The sequence below is a fragment of the Chenopodium quinoa genome, unplaced genomic scaffold (genome assembly GCF_001683475.1).
Source record: "Chenopodium quinoa cultivar QQ74 unplaced genomic scaffold, ASM168347v1, whole genome shotgun sequence".
Classification (NCBI taxonomy): Eukaryota; Viridiplantae; Streptophyta; class Magnoliopsida; order Caryophyllales; family Amaranthaceae; genus Chenopodium; species Chenopodium quinoa.
Window position 1 is genome coordinate 718,429 of NW_018744955.1, and position 14,406 is coordinate 732,834.

The 14,406-nt window shown below is 35.7% G+C and overlaps 2 protein-coding genes across 3 annotated transcripts; both read right to left on the minus strand.

Annotated features, from left to right (window-relative positions):
• Positions 1 to 86: 86 nt before the first annotated feature.
• On the minus strand, positions 87 to 8,472 carry LOC110706361 (uncharacterized protein At1g04910-like). 2 transcript variants are annotated; one of them, XM_021884271.1, is made up of 8 exons: positions 7,667 to 8,470; positions 5,912 to 5,979; positions 5,733 to 5,821; positions 5,489 to 5,651; positions 4,461 to 4,750; positions 2,242 to 2,446; positions 1,166 to 1,323; positions 89 to 989 (listed from the first exon to the last, which is right to left on the minus strand). In XM_021884271.1, the coding sequence occupies exons 1-8, from the start codon at positions 7,920 to 7,922 to the stop codon at positions 704 to 706; spliced, it is 1,515 nt and encodes a 504-aa protein (XP_021739963.1). In that variant the 5' UTR covers positions 7,923 to 8,470; the 3' UTR covers positions 89 to 703. The 2 variants fall into 2 exon arrangements, with proteins under 2 accessions (XP_021739962.1, XP_021739963.1); XM_021884270.1 differs by having other exon boundaries at positions 87 to 989; positions 5,489 to 5,821; positions 7,667 to 8,472.
• A 3,258-nt stretch (positions 8,473 to 11,730) lies between these two features.
• Positions 11,731 to 14,378, minus strand: LOC110706364 (kxDL motif-containing protein 1-like). The gene is made up of 2 exons (XM_021884280.1): positions 14,232 to 14,378; positions 11,731 to 12,282 (listed from the first exon to the last, which is right to left on the minus strand). The coding sequence occupies exon 2, from the start codon at positions 12,278 to 12,280 to the stop codon at positions 11,843 to 11,845; it is 438 nt and encodes a 145-aa protein (XP_021739972.1). The 5' UTR covers positions 12,281 to 12,282; positions 14,232 to 14,378; the 3' UTR covers positions 11,731 to 11,842.
• Between the last annotated feature and the right edge of the window lie 28 nt (positions 14,379 to 14,406).

A 14,406-nucleotide genomic window follows, 5' to 3' on the forward strand; every position in this document is an offset into this window, starting at 1 on the left:
CCAATAAAACCTCCCCTTTGAAGATCATTTTCAATGTTGATTCATGGCAAAAGTTGCCACTAGTATGATCACATTCAAATGCACAGTTCACACAGACAAAACACTTCGTATTATACTACCGAGTCAAGAAGAAACTTACATTTCATAACTTATATTAACTTTTATGGAGTTTGATTCAGGTGAAAAATGAATTACACTTTACAAGTTAGGGAGAAAAGAAAATAGAAGTCGAAAATTCTAATGCTCTGCTGAGAGCTATGGTAAAAAAAAAAAGAGGCAGAAATGAGAACCAAACTGCTGCTTTTGCAGAATGATATCAGTTTATACCTCCTACTTATCACTCTTCATCATAAACAATCTCTCCTAAACTCATGGCAGAAATGTACCAAGTCGATCACGATTAAACTATAGTAACCTATCGAGGCAACCTCCTAATTTTAAAATTTGCTAAGAGACTATACTCAACCTTGAGTGCAAAGCATCGTTATACTCTGGTTTTGGTAAGACTAAATCAGCTTTAAGCAGACTGCAAGTACGAACGAGAATTCATGTTCACCTTCCACTTCCCTTGACTATTCACAAGACATCTTTGCATCCGAATTCATGGCCGCGCAAACCTCTCAGGATAAGCAGACCAAAGGCTTTCAAGGACTCACCCGTGATCACCTGATTATAGACAAATTAGCTCTAAGTATCAAACTTGTCAATTGAAACCTCGATGTAAAGCACTTGTGTTATTGGCTGCTATCACGTCATTGCAATGTAAATCTTTGCACAGGCACTCCTGCGGATTAGCATAAAAATAATCCTCCTCTTTTGGTCTATCAGGGATAACATTCCTCAATACAGGTTGTCCTGATCTGTTTACATGTGCCTCGTTAACAGCAACAACAAAACTGTCCCATGATAAAGTTCCATTCTGATGTAAATCGATTAATCCAACAAGCCTCTTCCGATACAATAATATGGTTTTCTTGAAACCAAGATACCTGAAATAAATTGATTATTAATAGTCAGCATCATAATTTTAGTTAGCGTGGATGATAGATACCTCCGTTACTTCAAAAAATGAATAGGAGAAACTCCCACTTTGTTCATATAGCTTCATTCAATATTCATTTCATTTTTTAGCAAGTTCAATCCCCAAGAGAAGTATGATAGATACCTGCGATGACCTTCAACTAGCCTTGCCATGTTTCCATCATACGTTGGAACAAATGTATTACTAGCAACTGAAACCATAAAATCTAAGGCTGCCATTTGAGAAGAATGATTCCGGAATTGCCTTAAATCATCTGGATCAAGCAGCATACCCTTCTTAATCTGCAATCATATAGAGTAGGTGAATATTGCGCACAAACTCATTGGATGAGTCAAGTACTGAAACACATTGATTTCAGACATTCAGGTCATGCCTAGCAAGTAAAGCAATTTTGCAGATAGCAGTAATACTACACCCTTATATATTCATATATATTCAACAAATCTCAAATTCACCTTCGTGCCCAAACAAAAACCAAGGGCAATGTTGGAATCCTTAGCATTCCTGGTGTTGCAACCAACATCAGCTATAGTAACACTCACAGAGGCCAAGAGAGTGGATTTAAGAACTACAAGGGCAGGAATTAAGATTGTCAATCATGATGGAGAGCATGAATGTAGTGAGCAAAGCCAAGTGCAGTTGTGAAACAGAGATATACGCCAGACACTCAGACTGGAATGCAAACAACAGATCAGCACATTGCAGAGATTGACGCTATCTTATTTAGATAAGCTATAAGCCTAAATACACCTAATGCATCTCTTTCCAAGCCAGTGAGACATACATCACTTTCCAAGCCAATGAGCCATACACATTACAATAATTTTTTTAAAAAAATTCAAGTCAAAGCTCAATAAGGTGTACTAGAATGGTCCCATAGTTGTAAAGCTATGTAATCTACGAAATCCAAAAGCCCTGTCAACCAGACATAAAAAGTCAAACATATTGCATTGCACCCTATTAAGCACTTTGACCCCCCCCCCCTAGACAGAGGGCCCGACAAACAGAGGACCCAACAAACGATCACAAAAATATATATATCTCAAAATATTTTGGAAACAAAGGAGGAAATTATATAACATCAGACAAGTACTAGATAGCCAAAAAAAATCACAATATAAAAGCAGCTGTCTGCCAAATCAGACAAAGTAGCAGATTGCAAATTTAGCAGTGTTCGACAATAATTTTTTGTCACTAACCGTATTAGGAAATGCAGCCCGTAAAGCTGCAAGTCTTCTTTCACTTCCATAAATTTCTCCGGAAGCAATATAGATCTGGGTAGTCTTATCAAAACCCAGCGACTGAAGAATTAAAGCAGTCTCCTCTGGCGTAAGAGGACATAAACCTTGAGCCCTCTTCTCTTCAGAATTGATCTCCTTGTCCCTCCACCACGGGTATGCATACCTAAATAAAATGCATATTTCAACCGAAGCTAAATAAATTTCTTCATACAGGAATACCAGATCACATCAGAGAAATCAGAAAATATAACAGGTGCACAAGGATGACTACATAACTTTTCAAAGCAGGATTAAATTATTTTCCGCACTAAAGCAAAAGATTCCGTTGAAGGGGAGAGAGCATACAAGAATGACAAGATGTCCTCATATCAGGAACCAGAAAATAACTAAACAATTGACATATCAAGCTGTCATACAATATATGAACTCTATATTTAAGGTGAATGACAGAACATGCCGAAAAATATAGGAGAAAAAATTAGGATATTTCGACAAGTCAAATCCCAAGTCCAAAGATTTTGCCCATATAAATTTCAAATTTGGCCGCAATGTGTTTACTCTATTCTCCCCATTCCTTCCCCTCTGGCCCCTCTCTCTCCTTGTATCAGGCACAAGAAAATAACAGAACAATTGACATATCAAGCCTTCATACAATATTAAAGGTGAATGACACACAACATGCCTAAAGAAAATAGGAGAAAAAATTAGGATATTTCGACAAGTTAAATCCCAAGTCCGAAGATTTTGCCCATATATATTTCAAATTTGGCCCCAATGTTTTAACACAGTTCTCCCCTCCGGCCCTTCTCTCCCACTATACTTCTCCCCCTTGCCCAGCACAACCACCAATGCTACTGAAAGTCTGAAACTCGAGGGTATCAATTATCAATCCTACACTCATTCTCACACCATTTCCATCAATGGCGGAATCTCTCAACAAAACCCATCCTTCGTCTCATTAACAGCTGAATCATTGAAAAGGTTCAAAACAACACCAGGGCCCAACGGTTTACATCCCTCCACAAAAATCATCAGAATTTATGATGAGAATCTTGAATTCTTGACATCCTTGAAGTTGATACGTTTAAGTGTCCTTAGTCCTTACCAGCCTCTACCTCTAAATCCTATGGGCACTTTGTGACACCAAGTAGAAGAATATCCTTCTTGAATTGGGTGGAGGAGAGCCTGACCTCAAATAGAAATGGGGGATGTCGGTCATTAGCCAAAGAGGAAGAAAAGGGAGTAAAAGAGGGGGGGGGGTATGGATGGCGAGTTAACTATTTTTTTAAAACAATAAAAAATGGAGAAGTTGATTAGAATGTGAGTTAGTAGGGATGTCAATGGGCAGCATGGATGCAAATGATGTTCACCCCCACCCCCATCCTTGCTTAAAATTTCCATCCTCATCCCAGTCCCATCACCTAGGGTAGGTACAAAATTCAAAACCATCCCTACTCCACCACCCACCCACTTGGCACTCAAACCCACCAAATACCCACCTTATCCACCCAAGATCCACCTTACACGCCCATTTTTAAAGTCTAAATTTTAATAAATTTTAACCTACTTTTGAACACATTAATTTAATTTTGTTATTTAAAAATAAAAATAATTCTTTAAACTCCAAACATATCTCTCATTTCTCTTGAGCACAAGTGTTTAAAGTGTAATGAAGTCATATTGATTAACAGAAAATAAATAAATAAATAAATAAAAAGTAGGGGCAGTCTACTCTTATATCATGCAGAGAGAGAAAGTAGGGTTTTCTTGATTAGAGTATAATGACTACAATCAATACACTATATAATAAAAATATTATATAAAACCCATGGCTATGCATGGGTATGGTCAGGGCAAGGTGGCTATAAGCTGTTATTCACAAAAGTAAGACTTTTTTTAACACATCTAAAGCTGAATGCATTCTTGTAACTTAATACTGTAGATAGAAAATCTTAAACCCAATTGGCAACTTCAAACTTAAAAGAGCACACCAGATTCAATATTCAAGTAAAGACAATTGTTGGCAACCAATAAGATAGCTCAAAAACTCAGGGATGGCTAAACTAAAATCTTATTCTATTTACCACAATTAAAACCAGTCTTTCACACACATCATACCATTTAATAAAAGGCAAACATTCTTTGCAGGAAATTTTATTAGAATGTCAGAAACCCACCTCATCTGCTTAAGTTCCTCAGCTTCCTCCTCAGTGCAGCCATGGTTACAACCAGAGAAAGCCAGCATGTCCATCTCATATCTCAGATGCAAAGCAACAAAAGGCCCCTTTGCTTGAAGTAGATGGATCAACTTGTATCCCAGCGCCTCTATCTCAGGAGTGAATTTTAGAGCCTTAAAATTAACACGGCACCTGAGTCTCTGAAATTCAAGGGGAAGTCCATTGTTCGCTAAACGTGCATCCGTTTTGTTAAAATGTATCACTTTATACTTCTCAAAAAGAGGCAGAACCTGTATAATGCCCATCAGGTGAGGAGAACTGTATCAATAGAAAGAAACGTTGAAAAAAAAAACAACAAAAAAGTCAAACTAATTTTTTCTTCAGCAAAAAGCATCCATTTTCATCAACCCACAAAACAGCCCACTAGCATGGACAGTTTGTATGAACTATGAAGTCACCATTAAGGCTATCAGAAGAAAGATATGGTCAAACAAGCAGATTAACAAGCTTCAACCAACATAATGACAGATAAAGTATCACTTTCAAGGCAAGCAAAAATAGGACACCCTTCAATTTCCTCTTACTGGCATTTCATACTGCCAAATAACAATCCAAGTCATAGAGATACATCCATTGAGTTAAGAATGTTACTAATGATTCCAAGTCCATTTTTCATAAACAATTTTAGCCTTCAAGCATTAAGGCACTAATAAAAGGAATCTACAAAGCTAGAACACTTAAGCAAAATCATCAAAATGCCCTAAGCACAAAGAATAAAATTTAAAATTACAAAAACCAACAATTACTATTTCATCACGCTCAACAGATTTGTGAAAACGTAAATTTGCATAATGAGCACTCAAAGTCCATGACAACTAAACAATCTATCAAGACAAACATTGCTACAGAAATCACTTTATATTTGGATTCCATCACTTCCATGTCAACAAAATAATAAAATGAAAATCCCATCTCCTATGTAATCCACAGATCATCCTTGAAATGTTCTTTAAAGTGAAGGAACAAACCTGTTGGAAATAATATTTATCACTGGACCAGCTAATTGGTTGCATAACCAGCGGCCGAAAACCATGCTTCCTATTATATCTCTTTGGTAACCTCCTAATTATCCGAACCTCATCCCTTAGGGAATCAATGAAATGTTTCACATCAAAGATGTCCTCAAAATCACTGCAATAAGATTTAAAGGGATTAGGAGTATCCAAAATTGCGTCAAAGAGAAATACTTTACCCCAACCGAACAAGTTATACCTTGTATCTGCCCAGAAGGATGTCTTATCAAGCTCTGGGACAACAAAAGTGAGATTTAAGAAACGAGCAACTGTCACCATGTCACATATCTGAAATACAAGAAACCTAAGATGAGTAGATGACAACCTATGATGTGAAGATGAGTAAGCTAACAAAAAACTTAGAACAAGAACACAAACCGCAGCACGCATTTGATTCAAACCTCCATTACATGTTACTCTTAGATAACCATTACTTGTGTAGTTTCCTGCAATCAGTAAATACAAAATTGATCAGCTAATTGGAACCTTTCAACATTTATATTTCCACATGAGAAAAGAGACTCTACCAATCAAAGAAAAAACTTACAAAGCAGGTCCATGAGTCATAAAGTAAGGTAAATTTTGATAAGTTTCAAAATCAAGATAAAATTTGATGCCAGAGTGAAACTCATTACAAATCATGAGTTTGACACAAGATTCAATAATAGAATGCAATGCATTACAAATTCAATACAAGCATATAAAGAACTCAATGCTATAACATTTTTAAGACATATATATTTTTTTTTTAATCCACTGAAGCAAAGAGATAAACAGAATTGCACCTCTAAACAAAAAAATCTCATATCTGCTTAAATGTAAATTGTCGTAGAAAAAGGATTTAAACTAGCTTGTAGGACAAACAAGTCACAACAAATACCACTGCCATCCACAAACAAAATTTGCACACGTGGCAGTGATACTAATGTTTCAAGTCTTGGTCTTGTGCCACAAATTTGGGAAAAATTATTCCCTATTAAAAGCAATGATCTCAGATATCAATGCAAAAAGGTTCAGCAGATGATCTTTTGTTACTATTTCTATAAATATACTTATCTCAACAGGAGAAAAGTACATTACCCACATCTTTCCTTGATGAAGAACTATGAATACAACCCTAAATATAGAAAACTTAAGCAATGCTTTTGAGGATAAAAGGAGAATCCAAACGAAATTTAAAGAGGATATAGATAATCTAGCTTGCCACTTACTTTTGTTGAAGCTAGTTGTGAAATCATAAACTCATAAAGAATATGTAACCATCGTTCTAGATTTTATCATATCTTGTAAATATTATCCGTTCCATTATACGTTGTATCCTTATTAGCAACTCTGTGACACTTCAAATATTGATCAATCCGAGAACCCTAAAGCAAGGAGAATCACACATTTCGACACTATACTCTAGTGTCCTTAGTACATAGCGGTAATAACACACGCTGTAAGAAATAATGATTAGAACCCATTATCTAAAAACCTACTAACTTCTGAGGCCCAAGGCTACTCCAATGAAGCCACTCAGGGATATTTCCTAAAGTGCCTATGTTATAGGTAGAAAAAATGATACCTCAACCCCTGTATCAGAGCCATGGTGTTCTATTAACATTAATCACAGCCAGCATGCGGAGTAAACTTTTCCATTTCTCTCCATCCACCACATTCCCCAAATCATTTTCAGACTAAAGCTTTATTGTTGTTATTATCTTCATCCATCACATTAATGATTCTGATGACTCCGCGCACTCTGCACAACCCCCTCCCCTACTTCCCAAACCCGAGGCATCAGTCTCCAATCCCTCGGCAGGTAAAGTTGCAATGCAAACTCAAATTCCGACCTAATCCATAAACCAAACATCCAGGATGCTCCACAGTTCAAAAAATACAATACCATCCACAAAACATTTTCATTTTTCGACAATAAAAATAACAACTAGCATCGCACCCATTTGCCCGAAAACTAATCAACATATACAGATTTCAAGAATAAGCACACCAAGCAAGCAAACCATCCAATTTAACAAACATTGTAGAATTCTTAACAGATTAAAAATAAATAAAAAAAATAATAATAATAAAAAATTAAAAAATTAAAAAAAAAAAAAAAAAAAAAAAAGGAAAAAAGATTGAACTCACTTAGAGGTAAGAGAGGAGGTGGAGGAGGAGCATTAGGAGAAAATGTGGAAACATGCGATAATCTATGGGAGAAACCAGCGAAGAAATGAGGATTCCATAGTTCACCAAATGCAACAAGCTGCACCAAAATAGTCCACAACAAAATGCTGGAACAAACCCTAATAAACCAAACTTTTAACCTAGTTCTCTCAAACATTGGACCCACCGGAACCTTATCATACCTCAGCGCCTGTAAACCGTCCGATCTAACCTCCATTTCTCTCTCCTCTTCCACCTCATCGCCGCCGATTCATCGGACGTCAATTTTCGACGGAAAACGAGCACAATGTCGGCAAATTACAGCTTCAGAATCGATGAATTGCGGATAATTTTGAATTTGAATTTGAAATTGAAATTGAATTGAAGCGAAGCTTTAGGTTGAGGTCTTCAATGGCGTCGGAAATTGAAACCCTAGAAAATGGTGATGAAGATCGAGGAAGTGGAAATGTGAGATTGGAATGATAAGCGCAGAAACTATGAGAGAGAAAGTAGAGAGAGAAAGAGGATTCACGAGAGAGAGAAGGAGAGGGAATTTGTATTTAATCATCCATTACCAACATGAAGAAACAACCGTCTAAAAGAGAATTTTCTTTTTTTCTTTTTTTCTTTTCTTTTATTTTTTTATTTTTTGAAAAGTCTTTGGATTAATTTTCAAATTAAATTAAATAGGTCAAAATGTTGAATATTTTGTACCTAATCCATTTTTTTGGATGGGTTGCAAGTCAAGCAACATTACATGCTTAACTTTACGTATATAAGTGTAGAATATAGAGAATGTGTGATTTGAATTTCAAAAGCATGTATGATATTCAATTATTCATCTTATATTTAGATGGAAAAGTAAAACAAAAAAAATATAAGGGCTAATAATGGAATTCAAAACAAGTGTTTCACTTCCTAAGCTATTCAAAACAAATAATGACAATAACATTTTATAGTATGAGAAGACTTCAGCCGAATAGTTTATTGAGCAGCATCGGTTAAGGTCTTTACTCAAAAGGACTAGCATGAGTCACCTTATGTCCTTATCATAGAATCCATCTCTTAGGGGCAGTGGTATGGGATGGTTCTTGCTAAGTTATCTCCCGCTCTTAGTCTCACTTGGAGATGACACCACAAACATCAATATGACACGTACTGTTGAGCCTAGGATCCACCTAAGTCAATCCACAGCTCATCAGAACGACTCCCACTCAGCTCCAATTCGCACAACTATAAATTGTATCCACTAGAGTACAACAGAATAGGGGTTAGACAATTTGTACTTTTAACCGCAACATAATCTCTTTCTATAACAAAAACTTTCTCTCACTAAGCTAAGACACATACAATTACTTAAGCATTGAAGGGGAGTTCCTCGAGCCACCCCTAAGGACAGTCACATGATTTGAGCTACTATATAGGTATCCCAACAGTCCCAAACTAGAGCCTAGCCACCCTCACTAATACTATACCTGGAACACCAATAATGCACTTAATCTTTATGATATAAGTGTGTAGTTTGATAGTAGTTGTTAGCTACTCCTGTATTTAAGTGGCATGTCTTGGGATCAAATTCCACTAATAAGGACGTTAACTATTAAATGATGAAGTTAAGTAGTTAAGCATATATCCAAAAAACAGGTAATCTTTTACAATATGCAATGTCCTTAAAAATCTCTCTCTATATATTTTTTTTTATTATAGATCTATGCAATAATTAACACGTCATTTTGCTACTTTTAACCTCAACATTTCAAACTCTTATTCTTGTACAAGCTTCACCACATCCTAAATTACACCCCTCATTCCTATGCATGCTAATAATAATCGCTTTTATGACTAACATGAATATGGGGCTAGTCTTTCTCTATCGAAGAGTTTTGTCTTATTAGAAATTTATATGTCAAATATGTGTGCCAAATAGGTTTGTAGTTTTGCTTTTACAATCAACATCAATTCTCCCACTACTTTCTAACAAAACAAGGAAATCACCATCAATATATGATTGTGGGATATTGCTTAACCCCATTTCATCAATAGTACATGAAGAAACAACTAAACAACAATTAAAGGGTAGAGAGTTGTCACTATTTCGAAAAATATGTTGCAACCATACACCCCATAGGCCATAGCATATTAGCATTCTTCCAGTCATCACCATCACTACCAATAACCTTCGCTAGTTCGTTTTCAAGTGGGAGAATGAGTGAAAGATTAAGGCAAGACACCAACATGTATCACATTCACTCAAGGACGGAATGTAAGTTTAGATATAAATTTTAAAATTACACAACAATTTAAACATCTGCATATCAAAAATTGAAAATTGACAATGATACCAAAAGACCCTAGTTTCTAGGATTACATGCTTCGATCTTCTACTTTCGGTAATAGAAAATTTGGAGTAGAAAATAAGTGGACGGCAATAAAATACTTAGCATGAGAATTTAAACTCACTCATTTCCAAATTAAATGTCTTACTTTGTCTTTTGTAATATTCGCATACATCACTGTGAGTCTGTGTGATCAATATTTGAGCATGTATATATAGATTAAACTTAGTCATATGAGTAATTAAAAGGGTTCTTCGCCTTGCCTAAAATTCCTACAAACCATTTCCTACAAGGGCTACAACATTTATGCTTAGGCAAACGACCACCAAAAGTCCAAAAGGAAGCATAGAAAAAATGATGTTGAAGACGTAAGTATGAAGTGATGAGTAATTGAGTGTGTTGTCCCCAAAGCACTCCACTCACTTAATCACTCACTCAACTCACTACGAGTATAATAATTGGATTTTCCAACGTTACAAATCTTAGAATTATCAATGCCGGGATCAGTGCATGTAACTAGATCTATGGACCACCTACCAGGTTACCCTTTAACTAATTGATTATGGGGTTTAAGAGTAATTACTATTTAATTAATGTTTATTTGCCCAACAAAAGGAGAAAATAAAGTCAGAATAGTGAGACACTACATGATGAGTACATTAATGCGCAATTAACTTCTGCTGTTTCACTAACTTCTACGTCTCTTTTTTTTTTATTTAAATATTTCAATGTGTACAATTGTCCATTATCGTACGGGTACCTTTGTTTTTGTGTATAGTACTCGTATTAAGGATTGAGAATCTGAGACGCGTTGTGTGTTACATTTTATACGCGTTTGATTTAGAAGCGGATTCAATTTATATTTTTATTTAGGTTATTTTTGATATAGATAAATGAAGTTTGTATTTAGATAATTGACAAAAGTTTTGACAATAGAACTTTAGGCTATATGTAGTTCACTCAATTCGTTGTATTTATTCAACAACTTGTATATTTTAAATAAGGCAAATGTTTACAAGTGTCTCGGAGGCACTCTTAAAGCTAATAACAAAGTTACAAGGGTATTTGAGATATTTTCTTAGAAAAAAACCTCAAAGACATTTGATGAATATCAAAAATAAAGAGGGGTACAAATTATTCACAAAAAAAAAGAGGGTTACAACGTAGGGTGGGCTAGAACAATATATATGGGGCAAAGGAGGTTAAGGACGGGCAAGGCCGGCGATGGTTGAATCGAGGGGTTACCACCCGAGGCCCTTGGTGGTAGGAGCCTAGGAGGGTCCAGAATCTCAATCCATAATTAGCAATATTATATTCGTAAAACATACTCCTTACACTACGTTAGCACATGAAAATGTAAATGACATAGTTTTATAGTTGGTTGCGGCGTATATGTTACTTGGCTTGGAGAGCATCTAACATACACTGGGTGCACCTATGCTCGCCTGCCTGGGTGCACCTTCCCTTTAAGGACAACCTCTTAGCAGCTTCCTATAAGAGATGAACACTTAGTTGAACAGCGGGTTGGGATAACATTGATATAAGAGATGGTAGTCGACTAGTGGTGAAGCAGATAGTTGGTGAATGTAGTTGGCAATGGAATAATGAAAAGGCTAGATGTGATGGTGGGTCACTATGGTGGTTCCAGTTGGGGTGATGAAACCCCAAAGTGAAAATTCAAATTGTAAACAACTAACAAGAGAGAGATTCTTGGAGTAAAACTATACTCTATACCATAGATTTAAAGTTGACAGTAGAGCTCACTCAAGTACTCAACAAGGTTCAAACTACAATGTAAGATGGTTAACGTTCAAATAATGTATTATACTGTTGGTGGTTGATGGGAATCATGGGTTACTGTCGGACTAGGATGACCTTGCTGACTCTCTTCACACACAGGCACCTCAAGGTCTGGTCTAGTGTCGACCACTTCCAAGGATTCATTAGGAAACGCATCAGGATAAGTAGCAAATATCTTGGACTTCATGCTTCTCAGCTTCAGAAATATGTAGTCAAGGTCAGTCTTCATTGATTTCAAAAGACGAGTGTTTTTTGAAAAGTCAGCCATGACATCTGCATAACAATTCTCTGAGTATTCGTTAAAATGTGAAAGCACTGCATTGCTGTCTTGCAATCTTCCTAATATGAGGTGTTGCATTTGCTTGAGCGAATCAATAGCCTCCGCATTCATCAGAGTATTGACTTCATGAGAAACCTCTTTAGAGGCAGCCCTTATTGCTGCCCTCTCCGATTCTTCCATTTCTATAAAGAGACATTAGATAGAAAGAGCACACATCATTTCAAAAGAGAAAACAGCAAGCTTCAAAAAATTCTTACCACAAAGCAGCCCTAATCTGTGATAAAGTCAAAGGCAAAAGCTAAATTCAAAAGTCATTCATGTTAGTGTTGCTGCTCTCCTAGTAGCATTATTTTTGTCAAGAGTATGGAGTTTCTACCTTAATAATTACAACATTCAAATCTGAGGTGCCAGCTTATCATACGAGGTTTGCAACATAGTCAGGTTAATAAGAATTAACCATTACAGAGCACCATCATCAAATGACAACCAAACGATCTTTTATTGACAGACATTATGCCCAATGAGCAAATCCATCTCCTGATGAAAAGGGTTGAAATCTAAACTATTTGCTAAATTACTTCAATCCTACATCAATATAACCACAAGGCCTCTGAAAAGCCCTGCCAGCACCAATATCGGGGAGGGGTTAAATGCACACAAAACTTACCCTATATATTGAAACAGATATACAGTTTCCACTCAGCGAGCATCCAGAAACCATAGACGGTCAGCTCGTTTGCAATAAGAAAACAAAAAATAAAAAGCTTGCAAAGCCATATTGATAAAATCCATAATACCTCAAAAAATAATGAATCTTTTGGGTCATTGGATATATGGTTGCTAAATCAGCTCACAATCATCAATAATTCCAATATAATAAACCTACACTTTCTTTGCAGCTATATACGAGTAGAAATCTATTCATCTTATTTGCACCAATAATGGCTACTTTTGTAGTAATATTGAGCATCTTTCACATCACTAGGTTCAGTTCCTTGAGTTTAATCTTCCTTATTACTTGATATTTGCATTTGAATTCTCTTCAGCTTTCAAACGACAGTGAGACGAACCCCACAAAAGCTATGAAAGACGGGGGAAGATATGATGGTCTTAGCATCCAATGGAGAAGTATTAAGGGGAAGCTAAACTCCTATATTGAGGGTAGACAATAAGAACCTAACAAAAAGAATTGGACTGATTAAATTACAAGTTACAACAAGTGATTAAGATAGGATTTTCTCACAAAAAAACCCTCACACATTTCTCCCTCTGATAAAGGTACCGCCTTATAAGATATTAGTAATGAAGCTAATTCATATGCTAAGCAGGGCTACATTCCTTCATGCATAAGTTTGAATTTCAAACTCATAAATGTACACAATGAGTTAAAAAAACGTTCAGCAACACAAATACTCATACATAGCCTGAACATAATCATCTCATCCATCAACCCCGGAAGTATTATTTTCAGTTCAGTTCAGCTCCTAATTTCCTTCTCTTATAAAATATTCATTTCAGTTCAACTGATTTCAGTCTATTAGAACAGGCCCTAAGAGCGCAATCAAGATGAACCTATATAAGCTAGTTGATGCTACAAATGGTGATCAAAACAGCGGATACAGCGTAACTAGTGTGCTACAAACACAAGCAAAACGATTTTGTTCATGTAGGGTCAATAGGGACATTGGCATACATCATAGATGGGAGGCAATCTTTTCTGAATATAATTTACAAAGTTGAGAAAAAGCTTGAAAAATTCAAAATGGACTTTCCTAAGTTGTAATCAGTCATTCTTTGATGAATGATTGAACACAGATTTCTGGAATTACTATTCTATAACAATTACTAGTTAGATTCAATCAATCGTACCACATAATAGTTTAATTGATTCTTGAACGAAAAATTGTACTAGTATAGGTTTATTTTCAAATGTAATTGGAACTTAAATTAACAGAAATATATGAGCAGTAAATTATTACTAATCGGAAACAAATAGAAAATTATGGGCATTGTTAATCATTCAACAATCTTTCCTTACATAGTAATCAGCCGAAATTGAAAATAAAAATCGATTATTGCAAAACAAAATTTTAAAATAATAAAAAAATAAAAATAAAATTAGAATTCTTACCTGAATGAATACTGAAGGTCTGCCTGAAATTTGAGTATAGTCTGTCTTCTCCAAATCTTGATTTTGGTATTTCTACTGTTGAGACTTGAGAGAGAGGAGAGAGAAAAAGGTGAAGGAAAAAAAAACGGGGTTACGGACTACTTACTTTTTTTACTTAAAAAAACAGCTAATTAAA